The sequence below is a fragment of the Boleophthalmus pectinirostris genome, unplaced genomic scaffold, assembly GCF_026225935.1.
Source record: "Boleophthalmus pectinirostris isolate CB_2022bp ecotype Guang Dong unplaced genomic scaffold, ASM2622593v1 HiC_scaffold_2, whole genome shotgun sequence".
NCBI lineage: Eukaryota > Metazoa > Chordata > Actinopteri > Gobiiformes > Gobiidae > Boleophthalmus > Boleophthalmus pectinirostris.
Genome location: NW_026571152.1, coordinates 20188606 through 20206966, shown reverse-complemented (window position 1 = coordinate 20206966; position 18361 = coordinate 20188606). Strand labels below are relative to the sequence as shown.

The following is an 18361-nucleotide window of genomic DNA, read 5'->3' as shown; positions in this document are numbered from 1 at the left end:
TATCTGATAGATTTATTATAGTAATCTTGATACAAATGAAAAAAAAAACATACTTTAAGGGGAAGGCAGGTATCAGCTCCTAATATGTGTTTACAACCCAGAACTCAGCGGACTTGTTGTTTTAGATCAATCTTGCAATTGAAAATGTGCATAGGTGCAAAGGTGTAGCTTATAACTACACAGAAGACACACGTACACTATGTCAATAAGTAAAATTGGCAGATACATAAATGAATGAGTGAATAGATAAAATAATATAAAAATGCCTAACTTATATTGTGTTTTCAAGCGAAAACATGGTTACATAACTGTATGAAATAAAAATGATATTGATTCCAAAAACATTGCACTTTAACCCTTCTTAACAGTTTCACTATCACCTTCTGATATGACGCCTTATTCTCACAATGTCAAGCCCACTTCATCTCTTAGGTTTTATGTTGAACTATGACCCCATTCTAATGCAGCAGTCCGTCCGTCTCTCAGGTGGAATAAACTAGTTTGACAGCACATTTATCATGCGCTCTGACCACGTTCCAGCTCTCCATCAGTCCCCTGCCCTCCAGAGCGGCCATGTTTGTGTATGTGTGTGTGACCCCGAAGTCCTGGTCTTGGTTCAGATCCTCAGACCGGTTTAGAGGAAATAACATCTCTTGCATGGGCATGAGCTTAAAGTGAAAACAGGATCCATTAATAGACTCTTGTACCTGCAGGAGAGACTCCACAGAGGTCAATACATTCACTTCCTGGTTCAAGTTATTGGCACTGATAAAGGAAAAGGAGCTAAAGGTAAAGGTAAAGGAAATGTCAAAAGCTGTTGGTCTCATTGATTGTGTGTTTATCAATATAACATGCTCAGAGTCAGACTCAGAGTCCTGTGTTACACTAAAATGACTCTTGTAAGCCATGTTACAATGAAGTTACCTCATCAGAAACATACCTGGAACTGTATTTTGTTTCATTGACATGTTTAAGTAAATGTTTATTATTTGTTTGAAATTATTCAAATCTAATGAAGGTGTTTACAGTTTTAAAACATGGCAGAGCACTTCCTGTATTACCACATGACATCACAAGGTGGAACAAAGTGTTTTCTGTTTGAGAGAAAAACAATACATGCGTGAATGAAACAAAACACAACTCCAGGAATGTTTTTGATCAACATTATAACATAGATCAGAAAATGAAGTAATATGGGTCCTTTAAACACAGTATGAACACAGTGGCTTGGGGACTCAAGGTTTTGTACTTTAAATAAATGATAAAACTCAAATTTGCATGAAAGCAGCAAATCAGAAACTTGTCTTTTATTAACCTTTGACCAGAAGTGGCAGTAGAAAACAATGAGTAAAAATATTTTCATCTCAGCAGTAGGCTATGTAATAGTACAAGTATTAATAGTGGTATAAAGTGCAGTACAGTGCAAAGTACCAGCAGAAGAAGTATAGTAAATTGTGTTTTTGAAGTATAATCTTGTTATTTTTCTTCTGTTTTTAAGGCTCTGCAACATTTTAACCTTACATGAATGACCTGGAGTTTAGATTTCCTCGAGAACTGCAAGTTAAGAGTGGATTTTTTTTTTTAACTCTTAAGGCCCAAATACAGAATAATATAAGAGTAGGAAAACATGAGAAACTATAACAGCTTTAAAGTTTTTGTGTCACTTGTCTCCTTAAAGTCCCGCTCCTTTGTTACAGTATTTGTTCTAGTTTTGTTCAATTTAAACTTCCTCAGATTTGTGAAGTGTATGGTATGAGAGGAGACCATTTTTAGCCCTGGTCTGAAGCAGGGACAGGAGCGGGACATGCAGAGGAGAGCAGTCTGTCCCATCTGACCTCCTGTTCACATCGGTGCTTGTTAAAGCCAGCCATCTGAGTCCTGGATACTTCAGCTACCACTGTTTATAATAAGACTTTCACATCTGCCCTCCCACTGCCCAGTCGGCTACAGTAACACTTTACATGTACACCACCTTTCTTATTGAGCTGAGTGGAGATACTCAATGCTGTTCATTATTTACTAGTCACATTGTCATACTAGCACATGCATAAATTGAAACTAAATTGATTGAAACAAAACTGAACAACAAAAAGAAGTGTTGTCTTTTAATAGTCTAATTTCTTTCCCATTGTCTGAAAGCAAATAAAAGTGCACAGTGCAACTTTTCTTGTATAGGGTCTGGTTCTCTCCAAGGAGATGTTATTCCTTTGCGTGGAAGCTTCCACAGTATGGCATTCATCTTATCTATTTCTGTGGAGACAGACAAGTGATTCCACAGGACCAAGTTACAGGTCAGATATATGAAGAGGCGGAACATCACATTTTGTGTAATACTTTAAATACAAACCCTTTTCTTACTTTTTTGCCCTCTTAGCAAAACTCATAAATCAAAATGTGACAAGTGCAAATGCAACTAAAGAAATCAGTAATGTCTGTTCGATGTCCATTCATTTTTCATGTCACTTTAATTTAAGGAGGGTCAAAACCTTTTCAAATGCTATAATTATTTTGAATATCTTTGTCTGAAGTTGTAGCAGAGATTTTCAACCCACGATTAATCATTGCAATGAATTTACACCTTTTAAAAACCTGAAGTTACGCTATGTCATGTGCATAGTTACACTTTCTTTTCTATCAGTTCATCATGTGAGTTTGACCCATAAACATGATACAATTAAAAACACCAGGATTTAGAGAAATATTGTTGGGTTTTTTTGATAGAGATTGTAGCTGTGGGTGACAGGGACATGGGGAACTGTACAGAAACGGTCTGACACGATGGGATTTCTTTCATAGCTCACATACATGATATAAAGGCTTTGGAACATGCAAAGAAAATTAAACTCTATACTACAAGACAAGTTTAAAGGTCATTATGTGCAGTACAAACATGCAACAAGCAAAATTTACAGTGTATGTTTTGGATGGTAATAGAGCATATGGATGTTTTTTACCTATTATAAAATTGTGAATTATAATTTTTATTGTAAACATTTATAATTTTACTCATACAGTGCTATTGTGTATTATGGTTAAAGGGGACTATGCAAATTTTCTGTTGGAGGGTCAGCTACCTGCTTGTTTCCATGGAGATATCATTGCTTTACCTGTAATTATGCCTTCTTATAGTGAGCGTGTGTGAGAGCGTCGCCTCTCCACAGAGATGACCTGTATACTGGCTTGATAGTGTCGCTTGTCTCTGTGGAAATAAAAACATTTAATCTCATACTGGGCATTTCAGGCAAAACAATATAATTTTCCATGGAGACAAGTAGATGATGCACTCTCAAGCAGAAAAGTACGTAGTGTACCTACATATTATATATATAATCTTTTATATGTTTGCACCATTCACCAAAGAAAAAAAACACATTTCTGAATCCTGTTTTTTGTTATAAATTTATAAATCTTACAATACTATTTACAAGTTTTGTGTTCTGGAAAAACATTTACAAATCATTTTTTCATTTGTTGATATATTTGTTGTTCTGAAAGAATACATTTGTACAAAGAATACTGATTGACATCTAAAGTGATGCAATCAGGATGTCCATATTTGGTCCCAAACCAAAGCAGCTCTTTTAAACTGCATTTCGGAAATAGAAACATGAGCAGTGTTTGAAGGAGGGCTGTTTCCTGTCTTTATAACATGGCCTTTTACCTGAAAGTGACAAACACGATCAGAGCCACGCCGCACAAAAGATCACAGGGGACTAAGAACAGCTTTGTCCAGCTTTCATCCTATAAACAACATCTTTTGTAATGGATTTTATGCTAATTTCATCCGGATGAAAAGTACTGTCTTTGAGGTGCGCGGTAGCAGAGTGGTTAGCTCTAATCCATATCTGAGTCATCGGTTCAAATGTGATACCATATAGAGCATAATCTTTAAGTGGATCTAATTTGACACAAGGAATTAATGGTAGAGTCATCTCTTAGTTTATTTACTATATTATAATAAAGGTGCACTGAGTAACTTTTCTGGTGGAGGCTTGTCTCCATGGAGATGTTGTTGCTTTGTTCCACAGTATGACATTAAATATATTTAATGTAATTAATTGTATTATGGGTGTTTGTTCCTTAGCTTGAAAAACACCCACTGGAGCTGCTTCGACCTGGGACTTGTTGCCTTGAAATTTGATAAGTTTAATGGCATATTGTAGAACTTTCTAAATAAAGTAATAACATTTCCAGTATGAAAAGACAAGTTATGCACATCTAGAGTATATTATTTTGTACACAATGACTAGCCTACCTGTTTATATCAAATATTTGAAGATTGTAGAGCACCTATTTCTGCTTATCCCTATTAATTGATTGATCTTTGCACTTTGTTACTCTGGTCAATACATCTTGTGAATTGTGTTATATAGGCTCAGAAGTTCCTTGTAGAGGGAATCACATAAAAAAGCAACTTGAGAGCAGATGAGTTTCCTCACACATTTCACAGCAGACACAGGGTTTCCATAGTGATCATATGTTACCAAGAAGTTGCTCCTGCTCAACATGATTTGTGTTTTACATTTGAACAGAGAGCAGTAACTTAACACAGATTTCATTCATGCAACCTTCAAGCTTCAGAAATAGACCTGTTAAGGTAATTTATTTGTATTGAATACCCCGCTGTTTGAATGGGTCATGCAGGGGGCACCACAACTAACATAAATAAAAACAGGAGCAAACACCTAAATAAAAACGATTTCCATTCAAATCAACTTTGGCTTTTTTAATCTGAGTTTTGTTTGACTTACATTAAATCAAATATCACCAGTGTTGCCTACACTGGGGACTTCACTAGTGTATTATAGATCCATAGTTTGAACTGTTTGGTGCAGGTTTTGATCAAACTTAAAGTTAGACTGTCCTCTAGTGGTCATAAAAGAATACTACACAGAACAAAATTAAACAAATCAAAGGTTGTATAAATATCTTTGTTTTACTGAAACACGACAGTATAAAACAAACAATGCAGTATTGCACTGAAAGAGCTGCTGTGACAAATATCATGGCATTTTTGACCAGAGATAAAGGGGTTGAGCCACTGTCTCTCGTCGAAAAAAACACCGAGGCATACAAAAACTATAATAACAGAAAAGCATAATAGATAGGAATAAGAATAATATGCGTTTCCCTGCACCGGAGTTACTTCAGTTAATATTAATCGAAAACATAAACACAGTTAATCAAAACAAAAGCAAAGAAAAAGTCATGCTAGCAGAGGATGGTTTCGATCCATCGACCTCTGGGTTATGGGCCCAGCACGCTTCCGCTGCGCCACTCTGCTGCACGAGCAACTTCAACCGCAGTCATGATATTTCAAGTCTTAACGCCCTGGGTGTTGGTGAAGAATTTAAGTCCTTTGGTGTGATGAGCACCTGTACGCCTAAGTTTTGATCCAGTGCAGCTGTTAATTTCTAGGGTAATGTGTATTGTGAAAGTGTTTCGAACAAGTACTAGTTTTAGGTAATAGCGGCAGTGGGTAGCAGCCACTTTCCTTCATGGTTTGCTCTGCCCCCATAGCCTTCATCTACTGCTTTTTTCCTTGTGGGCCAAATACCATCAATAATGAACTGCTCTTGCCCCCCATAGGGAAGAATAACATCACCAAATCCTAGAATCCGAAAACCATTGATGTTTTTTAGATTTTGTAATGTGGTAATGTCCTGCTCCCAGATGTGAGCCAGAGCCTTTGTACTGTACTGCAATGATATATTCACAAATGTTGAACCTACCTTATCATTTGTTATTAGTGCCTGGGCCCTATCTGCATTTTAACAATGTCTTTCACCAGAATGTTTGAACTGAGGTTATTATGACAAAGGTTTTATAAAAAAAAAAAAAGATAAAACATCTGTACAGAAAAAGCTAGCAATTATGTTTCAAATTAAGTAGAATGTCGTACTAAATACAAAGACAACAGGTTTGCTTTTCACAATTTATTAACAAAATGATAAAATAAATAAATACAAATTGATCAAATGCTCCTAATATCAACGCCTCCCCATGTTCCCTACAGTATTTCCTAAACACTGCATACAAAGAATTCATCATCACAGAATAGGCTCAATACAGAGAGGTAAGAATCCCACCAGACCAGTCACAATGTCAGGCCAACAGAAGACACGTATTGAACAAAAAAAGTCAAAAAAATAAACAACATTCCTTTCCAAAATCATTATGAAAAAATACAAACAATTATACAAATATTAAGATTGTGTAAGTACCAAATTACACATTATTCATCAGCACACCAGGTGAACGTAGTTTCTTTTATTCATATCGCTACAATGCATCTCACCAAAAATGGAAGATTAAAAAAGATTTCTTCTTCTTCTTCTTGTTTGTTATTTTTTTTTTATATTTTTTTGCACTCAACACACCCCCCAAAAATGGATTTTAGCTGTGGATGAGGTAAGAAGCTTGGGATTATGGGTAAAATCAAATTGCTAGACTCCATATAATGTCATGGTTTACAATACTTAGAAGGCCACAATCATGACTTTGAACAAAATAAAAAATAAAGTACTTTACAATAGGAATTTCCACGTAAAAAGATGAACCGTTTGGAATGCATATAATAATAAGACTGAACACAAAATGGTCCGTTTCTGTCTCGCAAGCTTTCAAAATGATATGCATCAACTACAAAAGGCGTTGGAAAAAAAACCTAAAAATGCACAGATTTCTTTGGATAGATCACTTTTAGAGCCTGACTATTAAGAAATGTATAATTTACTATTACAATGACGTACTGTTCATTTTTTTTTTTTTTTACAAGAAAACTTGATCTAGCCCCGCCTTAAACATTCAGGATGGTGCATACACCAAATTAAAATGAAAAGTTTAAGATTTTACAAATTTAGTAGATGTGAAGGGTTAATTATTAGTCGCAATGGTTGATCGGCGTAGTTTGGGTCAGCAGACAGGAGCAAAAGAGCAGTCTAGACATTCAGTATGTAATCATTGTTTTGCATTTAAAAACAAGTGCAATATAATACACAACTGTGAGATTTTGGTACACACTTCAATATGGCCAGTAACCTGTGAATGTTAATGATAAGAAAATGTACATGAAGTTTTATTATGTAGTCCACAGAGTAAAAAAAAAAAAAAAAAAAATCATAATTTCTTTTGAATCTTTATTGCCTGGGATCCAGAATACACAATTCTCTAACATTTTATGAAGATGTGAGTCTGGTCACTGGTGAATCTCACCTGAGATCAGATGGGCGTGACTGACACGTGGATTAGCCAATCAGGGACAAACATGATCTGACCATATCACAACAAATATGGCCACTTCCAAGGAAAAAAAGTGAGGCAAGATATATGGGAATTTGTTTATAAATGATAGGTGACCAATTAGCTCCTTCTTATTTCATATTAATCTGACTGCACAGACATGTATGGTCCAGGCCGGTATTTCAGCTTTACAAAACGCATCATTGTTCCTGTCTGCTTTCCCAAATTTCAAAATAAATTAACCTTATGAATTTTACTTTTACAAAATGCCATACTGTCCCTTTAAGGAGCTAACTGTCTCCTAATCCTTCTGTAAAGCATCAGGATAAAAACACAAAGATGGCTACTGCACGTCTTTAAAATCCCAAAACTGCACAATTTTTGGCTTTAGGATGCCAAAGAAAAGGTTACTTTAATTCCACATAAAAAAATTAAAATAAAAAACAAATGCATATCTTAAAAATGTTTTGACAAATCTTGTATAAAATTTGCATAAGAAAAGGCATGCTTTTTTCCACTGGACTAATTCTGCCCACTAGATGTTGTAGTTTAATTTGTTCATTTTTTTTTTTTTAATTCACACAGGCTCCGGCTCACGTGACCTGATTTAGCAAACTCACCCAAAATCAAACAACATGAAGGGGAGGATTTCAAAATAAAAGTCCTGACACCTCACCTCACTCACACTGAACTGACAACACTGTAAAAATGAAGACAATGGAAGCAGGTTACAATATGGCAGAGACAAGCAATAGATTTATAGACAGAATTAATGACAATGTTATGGACTGAGTGCAGTTAAACTTTATAATAGCTGCACTTAATTAATTAGCCTTAATAAAAGCATAAAGAAAGACAAACTGTTTATTATGAATGACTCGTTTTTTTGTTTTTTTGTTTTTTCTCCGATTCTGTTTTAAGTAAATGCATCCAGAAGAATGACATATGAAGCAAATACATGACATGTATTTCAAAACATGTTTGTACAGAGCTAAACTACAGGTTTAGTAGAATTTTTTATATTTTTTTTGTTTTGTTTTTATAAAGAATAAGATGGAACATTTTGTTGTTTGGGAAGGAAGTTAGCATACTTCAGAAATCGCAGTTTTTCGCAACTAAATGCATTGAAACAAATTGCGATTCCAATTTAATTGCAACCTTGCAACCCTTGTGGATGGTTTGTTATCATGGAGATGTTATTGCTTTTCCTAGAATTTTCCACAGTCTGGCATTAACCATGGCTTCTCAACAGAAGCCAGCAGGTAACGGCACCAGGCTAAGTGACACGTCAGGTCTATGGAGAGGATACCCCACTCACGCATCAATGCAAGGTTTCAAGATACAATTCAGCAATAAAAAACATGTGTCAATTAATAAATGCAATAATACCATATTGTGTAATATTTCAGGCAACGCAATAACATCTCCATGGAGATAAGCAGGGGGTCACCATCTGCTTATCTCCATGATGCACTCTTTAGTAGTTTCTAAGCCTCAATCAATATTAGTAAACAGTTTGTTCATTACAAATTAAGTCTTTCTTCTTGCTTATTTAAGGCTATAAATAGTGTAGCTATTCTAAACTGAAAGAACAAAATATGATAACTACTTGGAACTAGGATGTTCAAGTAAACCAATATTAAACTGGGATTATGCAGTTTTGAACCATGCAGATTAAAACCTGGACTAAGGAATGAACAGAATAAAAACAAAATATTGCAAAACATGAATCAACATGTTAAATTATCAAGCAATTTTAATCTGCCATTTTGTAAACCCCAGTCCTCAGAGTTCATTTTTACAGAGATTTAAACACTCTCTGAAAGGATATTTGTAATTTGCTGATGTACCTCGTGACAATAATACTGTTATGAACTAAAAGTGCATCACAAAACAAACTGGCTGTCAAACTTTCCCCAATATTTTTTTTCCTCATATACGCCATCTTTGGAGCATACTGTCTTTATATTATGACAACCATTTTCCCCCGTCCCTATGTAGAAAACTAAAAATAGGAACAAAAATAAAACACATTAAGGCATTTAAAACGTCTATTTTTCATTACAACAACGAAACACTATGTGGTCAAACTAACTGTCATGAAATGCTAGTTGTAACTTGCATCGACTAACTGGCAGCCTGAGGTGTGTGTATAGATATGGGGTTATATTTGGGTAAAGATAAGGTTAGATTTTGTGCTCGTTTTTAAGGGAAGCGACGGCGGGACCATACCAGAAGGGGGCGGTGTGGTTAGTAAGGTTTTTAAACAAGTCACAGTGCAAGTCGAAAGAGACAAATAAGTTTCTGCTGTTTGAAGAGAAAGGCACTCAAGGTACCTACTGTACAGAGGGAGGGAGGTCCTACATGGGTGGACTGGGAACTACGGTTGTTAAGTGATCGAGATTGGAAAACGTTGCAAAAGAAAAATTGTAAAATAAATTCATGGGGCAATTTATTTCAATCTCTGGCTTTAAAATGGGAAAGCGAAGAGTTTAGATATGCATTACAATGATATGGGAAAAGCCATTCAAAATGTATTCACCAGTTTTGATATTGAGAATCCAAATACATAGGCACGCTTTGATGAGTATTTTTTTTTTTTCTAACTAAATACTTTAAAATATACACCTATAATTTTCAATAGCCAATACATCTTGAATGGTTGTTAATTAATAGCATATAAAAGTTTTTTGTTTTTGGAGTAGACGTGTGTAGTGTTTGTGGGCTGATAGCAAAGCAGGGAAGGTCTTTTTTTTTTTAAGATTTGTTGACATATGCAGTATTTATGTACTTGTATAACATTACATTTAGGCATTGATTAGTAGTAAATTAAATACTTTGAAGTATTTCATGAAATTATAATGTATAAGGCCAGCAAAGGCACATTAATAATAGACATACAGAAAGTACTACTACTGCAACTACTAATAATATTAAAGTACTGTATAGAATATGCTGCTAACTCGTATGGGACTACTTCTTATATTGTGTAAATAGCAATTTGCCCATGTAAATATATCTAAAATGGGCACAAGATATTTTAAAGGCAATTAGTAGTGTCATATATTAACACCAATATATATTCAGTAATTTCCCTGTCTTGCTAAAAACCCACAAACCTACAGCGGCATTTCCAGAAACTCCAAACCAAAGCCAAACAGTCTAATGTTGCCAACGTAAAATTCAAAGCACAATCGGAGGCACCGTTAATGGACAGACCAGAGTTTCGTTAATGCCCCAAACGTAACAAGTAGCCACTTCCAGCATCATATTTCAGCCTAGCCATGCTCCTTTGAGAAAAAAATTAAAAGACGAACATTAACAAGCCTAGATTTTCTTTCTTTTTTTTAAGTTTGAAAGAAATTTGGGTTTCCTCCTAGAAAATATTGGCAATGTGGGGATAAGTCACATCACGACAAAGAGATGCATACTCTGCTTAAATCCATATTAACATACAAAAGCTCCTCAGCACTTGTCTGTAATGCAGCAAGCTTGTGCTTTAGTCTCGAGATTTGTGTATCTAGAGTCCATACATCAAATCTCGCCATTTTAAGGACTAAACCGCCATCCTTAAAATTGTTATTGTTGAAATAAGCTCTCCTGTGTCAGCCCAGAGACATCCTTCTATATCTACAAGACGCCAATGATTTTGATCTGTCACTACAGTAAGCGGACTTTATCCCTGCTGAATTTTGGATACAACATCATTTTGGCAGTTCTGGTATTTTTTTTTTTAAACATAAATGTACACAAAGTTCACACCACTTCGTTCGTCCAGCAGGTTTTGTCGGAAACAGAAAAAGCACTTGTTTCTGAAGACTAGGAAGACCTGAATATGTTTTTCCTATAAAAAAGAAGAAACACAGCCCAGATAGTATGTCATTGTGTTGTAGTTGTAGTTGTGGTGGTGTGTGTTTGTTGTTGAACTTTTGCGATATTGCAACTTCACATTTAGTGCTCACAGTTGACACACTGGACTCACAAATGAAACTCACTACACTTTACTTTGACACCAACAACAACATCTGATCGGCTACGTGGCCTGTTCGCCCCGTCCCGCAACCACAAGGAGTTAAAATTGGTTTAAAATTTTGATATAGAATTCAAAAAGTTAGGCTGTTATTCAGTTATCTTATCTTAACCCTATCTATAGGGTTTATGCTTAACAAATTGTATATCAGTAGTTAATTTGACTGCTTAACAAACTTTATAGTAAATTTGACAACAACTTGAACAATTACATTATATTAAAGCATGTCTATTGTCATGTGAACTGACAAATTTGAATCTCTATTTCTTTTGTACAAATTATGGCTCCCAAATACAATAGAATATATGGTTAACATTTAAAAATGTATTTTAGGAGCGGCATAGCCATAGTATTTTGTCTTGCAGAATTTTGAAAAGTAATGGCGGTTCATTTGGACAAATGGGACGAACAGGCATTTCATTTCAGTGGGCTTACTCTATCACAACAACACTGCTTTAAGACCAGTAAGCCCCTCCACAGATGTTGCATGTCATGGAGCTGTATTAAGTGACCAAACTATAGTGGACAAAATGTGGCAATTTATTATTTATTATAAATGATCTTTTTAGCATTTTCTGTAGTGTTTCATCATTTCTCTCATTGTTGTGTAAAAAATATATTGCATCTAAGATTAATCAAATTTACTTTTACATACATAGTTTAAAGTATTAGAAATTGTAATGATGGTTTAAAATTATAACCAATATTTTATGCATGATGAAAAAATTATGAAAAATTGTTGGGTTGTTTTGCTCCTGCCATACCACACTTGTCCACTAGTGTATCCATCTACATGGTTTGGTCAAATACATCCATGTCGCATACTGTTGCTATCGGCGTTTCTTTGTCCCGACAGAACACAGGGGCCACTAGACAGGCACACACTGGTTTGATGTTGGATAAACTCCCTTTGAGTGTTTTTTTTCTCTCCCACCTCTCGACGTCTATCATTAGTTGGCATGACGACACTCAGTGGGCGGAGCCTGCATCGCCCCAGAGTCACGTGACTTGGGCTGTTTATATGATCTACCATTGACACAGTCTGACAATACGATGCAAACGAACAACATTTATACAGATTGGCAACTTCAGGGCACCGATCGGCGCAAGCAAATGTCTTAATTTTTTTTAAATATATGTTTCGAATCCCACAACTCCAAAAGGTGTTACTTGTCAGTGTCCGAACTGCTGACGAGCGCTGGCAAACAGTGCTGGGGGGGTGCTGAGGTTTTGCTGTTGTTGTTGGGAGCCTCTTGGTCGGTTTCTGTAGAGATGAGGGCTGCAGCCATCTTGTTTTCAGAGGAGGGGCTCTTGTTGGAGTTCCCCGTTGGGCTGTGTTCGAGGCAGGCGGGCTCGGACGTCCCGTTAGTTGTGATGGGCACTGCGGGTTCCAAGGGGGTACGACTATCGCCCCCTGGTGGTGCCCCCGTGTCTGCTGTAGGCGGGGCTTCTGTGGTGGTCCCAGCGTTACTCACCTCTGCGGGCTGCTCCTGTTCACTGCTATCCGCCGACGGGACATTGTTCGCCTGCTCTGTCACCACTAACGCTTCAGTCACCTCTGCCACCACTACCGCCTCCGTTACCACGGTTCCCTCCACAGACACAACACTATTGGACATAGCATTGTGTTTCTCATCACTGTTGCCGACATTGAAGTCTGCGGACACGGCCTCCACAGAATTCAGGTTCACTTCTGGTTTCGGTTGGGTCGGGGCTGTGGGAGCAGGACTCTCCTGGAGTTTAGGGGGGCCCTCTTTGGGCTCTTTCTGTGCCTGGTTGAAGTTAAAGGCTTGTATGAGGCGAATCAAGTGTTTGACTTTGTCCAAGGAATGCTGCATCTCTTTCTGTCGAGCCAGGATGCTGTTTTTGGTCTCCATGCATTTCTGAAGGAAGAGCAAAGACATGTTTTAGCATCATTTTTACATTATGCAGACCGCTCCAAGCTACATTTTGATCATCAAGATTATAAATCAGGAAAAGCCACTGTTACCATGCCTCAACATTAGAATTTTTTGTCTGCTTGACAATTAAGCACTTTATTGTTCCCATATCAGGGCAGGCCAATTATTTCAAGGATGAAAAGATTGTGAATCAGCCATGTCTAATAGTTGATGATATAGTGGGAGTTTTGAATCAGGTCCTCTGTCAGTAAAAGCATGTGGTTTGGAACTGATGACTTTGGAGGAAGAAATTGATATTTTGTGTTAAATGGCACTGGTTATCATATTGTATTGTTGCGAGAAAATTTGTCCTCTGCACTTAACCCATCCTTCAATGCTGGCTTGGTCAGGAAAACCTTAGCTGGAGGATTTTTTGTGCATGATTTGAGCTAGTAGCTGGTACATATTTTGAATCCCTTTCTTACTGTTATGGAGTTGCTGAGCTGTTTGACTTTTTGCTCGAGTTGTTCTCGCTCCAGTTTTAGTTCAGAACTCCACTTCATCAACTTCTGCTTCTCCTCCTCTTTAGCTACAGTGCAAAAAAAAATTTTCTTTTAACATTCAGAAAAGGCAGACATGAATACACAGTATATACAGAGTCTAACTATGTTGAAATTACCTTCTTTGTACGCAATGTAGGAATGAACGATAGCCAGGGTACCGGGCCAGGGAATGGCTTCTTCTTTTTTCAATATCTGTAAAAAAGCTTGTTATTGTCACAGCGGGAAAGACTTGGAGATGTTTCAGGACTTAGGTGTCGAGCCCCTCCACACGGTGAGGCCAAAAAAAGGACGAGAATGACGTGGATGAACGTGAGATGCCCATATTTACACAGCAAATGAGACAGAAGCACAACTAAAAACAACAGTGCACTGTGTATCTGCTTACAAAGAATCGAACAGTCCTAGAGTAAGACTTTTCCTAAATCTGCTTTCTTTTACTTTTGTCTAGAATGCACCCAAATCCCTTTCAAGGCACTCAAGAAACAAAAATGTCAGTATAAGTAGCCTCCTATGCCACCAAGCAGTGCAGTATGGTTCAGTTTGGTATAGTACACCACTGGCTGCATTTCCATTGTGATGAAAAATTAGGACTGCTGCCATAGCAAATCACAATTAAAAACAAAATATTCTATCTTCTGAATGGTGAAATACAATCAAAATGTTCTATTACTTTAATCCATATTGGAACAGTACCATCATACATTATAAATGGCTGAGGACAAATTGTGTTTTCAAATTAATCTACATTATGGTCATTATAATAAACATTAAGATAATGAAATACTATTTTTTTTGTCTTGTAATCACTTTTCACTTTCTGTTTTGTGAATATGACAGCTTAGGTTCATAATAAACGTGTTTTTTGTTTTTCACATGCTTTGCAGCCAGTCATTTTCAACTAGTCTCACATATTCCAGCGATTAAGCAGGCTTTTACTGTAAATGTGAGTTACTTGAGATGGACGATAGTATTGCAGCACTAACTTTGAACCTATGCCTGTATCTCAATTCAGCTACATGCCCCACAATAAAAACACAAGCCAGATCAGGTTTTGCCCAGTTGAACTGAACCGAACCAAACTGCTGGGCGTAAAGGGGGCCATTTGCAGCTTCTCATTTACCTGGTCTTGGCATTTTGGACAGATCCACATGCCTTTAGGAATGGTTTTCAAAGGTGGATCCAGGCAGTCGAGGTGATAAACACGAGAGCAAGTGTCGCACATGAGCAACTGTCCACTGCGTCTACACACAGTGCAGAAGTCCTCATGGATGTCTCCCTGTGAGAAGGAAGGGACCATCAGTGTCAGCCACAGCTGCCCGCCACCAGACCTCCAGACCAACGGACCACCAAACCGCAGGAGGCCGGGGCAGGGCAGCGACCATCCCACTGGTTTAGTGCGTTTGTCCTCTGTCTAATGAGATGGTGTGTTAAAGTACTTGTTGTTTAGAGAGGGGTTACATCTTAGGGTTAGATGTTTATTGGAAATATTAAAAAGGAGTGGTATTAATGAACATTTGACATGACTTTATAATGTTAACAGTTAAGAGCTCAAGGGCAGTTACAGTAAGTATTCTCTAATCTCAGCTTTCCCCCAGCTGAGCATATAATTCATGTACTTAGAATGATTTAAGAAGACGAGTACTGTATGTCTGTCTGTGTGTGTGTGTGTGTGTGTGTGTGTGTATGCGCATTGTCCCACCCTGCAGTCTAATCCATTTGATCATTAGTGGTCAGGACACTGTTCACTTTGTAAGGCTGTCTCAAAGTAAAAGCAGGTGATGGTGAATGATCATCATGGAGACAACATAGTGATGGGTGCAGTATGTGGGTGACAATGGTGTGGACGGGACAGTGAGCTGTGGGCCTCTGTGTGCGGTCCTCTCCCTCAGCGGTACTTACATCCGCAGAGCTGGGGCTGGGCAGAGGGAGGGGGCGGACAGGGCTGGAGGGGGAGGTCGGGGTGAGACTGCCCCGCTCCGGGATGCTGCTGTATTTGGGTGGACGACCTGGGTGAAATGACAGACGACAAAAGACGAAAAACAGAAAAAAAAAAGAAAAAGATGGAGAGGGGGAGAGCACAACCGTAAACAATTGGACATACCTTTGAAAGGGAGTCTTCGTTGGCTATGGGGTGGGGAGCAGCAGGAGCGACAGAGGGTCAGAAGCACAGATAGAGTGTTAGTGCAGCAGACTGGGTCATAGGATGAGCCCAGCGCTAACTATAGCAGGAGGCTAACAGGCATTTAGCCATGAAGAACATGGAGAGCAGGGCTTTAAAACACCTGTGAGCTTGAACATACAAATATGGAGTAAAACTTGTATTTAAACAGTGCATTTTTGACCAAAATCAATGTCCAGTCAGGCACAATAAGAGCAACATCTAACTCCAGCTCCTGGAGAACATGCACAAGTTTGTAGGGAGAAGTGCAATAAAGATTGGCTTTCAACATCCCACCACAACTTTATAAAATATTTTAAATCAAATGTCACAAGTGTTTTTAAAACCCAACACCAAGAGTTAATATTGAAATTTAGCTTGTTAAAATAGTTGAATATGTACTAATGACAATAAGTTCTCTAGTGCAGAGGGAATTAGAAAGCAGAAAAGGGGACTTTTTAAAAACATGTCATTAGTATTTCATAAACTAGTAATTCTCTATATATTAAGTACAAGTTATTTCTATTAATAATGATTATTTTTGCGAATCCATTGAATATACATTCCACTCTGCCAGATGTGAGCGGTTCATACAGACCTCTCTTCCTCGTTCCCTGGTGCAAAGGACTGTTCAGGTAACTCACTGCACTCTTTTTCCTCTGTAAAAACACAACACCAGGCAAAAGCTTTACACACAGGCTTGAGTAAAACTTTAAATGGATATATATTTTTTTGTGTTAATAAGATCAAACCTCAGGCTCAAAAACGGCTCCACTGTAAACTGGATTGGCTGTTGTTCGTCGTTTCCGCTCTTGTCGTTTGCTCTGGATTTCTATAACAACAAAAAAGGTATTGGTTTAATTTTGTATATTGTAACTCTATGTAGCCTGTGCTCTAACCATTTTAAGAAGGGTACTACAACCACAAATGAACCTGCACTGTGTCTTAACCTGCAGATGGAGGACACATATATTCCCAGTATATGTACAGGCAATGTCTCATGTGACACTGAAGAAAATCAGAACCAGATTTCAGCATTGAGATTGGCAATCCAAAATGATGAGGCCCATTCTGCTTTCTGATTAGATAATCACCTTGAGAACCACATAATAATATAAATACATTGGGAATCATGTCCAATGTTTCTGTGATTAAGAATTAATAAGCACTGTAGTTGTTATCAGTAAGAGCTATATTTGATTTGAACATATTTATGTTGGTTGCGTGCTTACATAGGTCATATTTATGAAGATCTTCCATCCACTTCCTTTAAAGGTTTGGTAATGAATAAATAAATGCTGAACTAATGAATAAAACCGGACATCTTACCTTCCAAGTGGTCGTGTGTTACGAGGCCTAGCGACACCATGAAAGCCAGTTTCTGTAGAAAAGAAGATAGTTGTAATTCAATATGAACATTATACAGAGACTGAAGCACCCTGCCTACTCAGTACCTCAGGGTTCTCCTCTCTTTTGGGTCTGGGGGCAGGAGACGGAGGAGGGGTCGCAGAGGGCGGGACAGGAATGATGACCTTTGGCTCGGCTGCACTCACTGCTTTAACAGTCTGCTGCAACAAAAACACAGGCATTATTACATCACCTTTTTCATGACAGCTTGTCATGAATGTGTACATTTAAAAGGGGCTACTATATTATTTAGCCAGGAGGCCCCACTGGAATACAATAGCCTGTTGCCATTTTGTGGGACCATATCACACTGCATTTTCACGCTTTCCTTAATTTAGCATACAGTGTAATTAAGTTGTAATAAGTGTGAAATCTAAATCTTTATATACTTTTCTTAAATTTCTAAAATTTCATACATAAAAACAGCTATGAAAGTACGGTTGCCAATTATACAGAATGCTGTATTTCTAGTAAGTATTAGCCGAGTATAAGAATTGTTATACTTCTTACGAGGAATTGGATTTTGCCACGACATATATCTAAGTGTAATAATTATCCACATATTTATGCATATAAAATATGGCTGAAATTAATCAACTTGATGTATTCTAACAATGTGTTTATCAGTGTTTGGAATACTTCTGTACCTTGGGTTCAGCGGTGATGCTGCTGATCTGAATGGGCTGTGCTGTGGCTGGGACAGCAGAGGGAGGGTGGGCGGGGCTGGCAAGGCGTGTAGCAGCAGCAGACACAGGTGTGGTGATCACAATCCCAGTGAGGGGTGTGTTTCCTGGTTTGGCGCAGGGCTGGCCGTTCACAATGCGCACCTGGTGGATGGGGGCGGCAGAGGGCAGCGACGTGGCCAGTTTGGTGGCCAGCATCACAGGTCGCTGCAACAGCTGTGGGGCAGCCATCATGGGAGGAGGCGGGGCCGGGGCGATCGGAACATTTGTGGGCGTGACCGGTTTGGGCCTGACCTGCTGACAATAAAAAGCCAGTCAGAGGGCAGCTCCAGAGCAATGTGACGTTGCTGAGTAATGCTACTGTGGTGCCACTGCATTTAGGCGGGCTCCTCTCTACA

At 38.0% G+C, this 18361-nt stretch overlaps 1 protein-coding gene across 1 annotated transcript in view; it reads right to left on the bottom strand.

Moving 5' to 3' along the window:
• Window positions 1-5921: 5921 nt before the first annotated feature.
• phf21ab (PHD finger protein 21Ab) overlaps window positions 5922-18361 on the bottom strand; it is a 15446-nt gene continuing 3006 nt past the window's right edge. Inside the window, exons 2-11 of the mRNA XM_055155868.1 lie at window positions 17928-18257; window positions 17328-17441; window positions 17203-17254; window positions 16626-16705; window positions 16472-16532; window positions 15615-15721; window positions 14836-14991; window positions 13832-13907; window positions 13638-13741; window positions 5922-13155 (exon numbers count right to left, since the gene is read on the bottom strand). Of these exons, the coding sequence (XP_055011843.1) occupies window positions 12439-13155; window positions 13638-13741; window positions 13832-13907; window positions 14836-14991; window positions 15615-15721; window positions 16472-16532; window positions 16626-16705; window positions 17203-17254; window positions 17328-17441; window positions 17928-18257 (1797 nt within the window). The 3' untranslated portion in view covers window positions 5922-12438. The remainder of the gene's footprint in view (window positions 13156-13637; window positions 13742-13831; window positions 13908-14835; window positions 14992-15614; window positions 15722-16471; window positions 16533-16625; window positions 16706-17202; window positions 17255-17327; window positions 17442-17927; window positions 18258-18361) is intronic.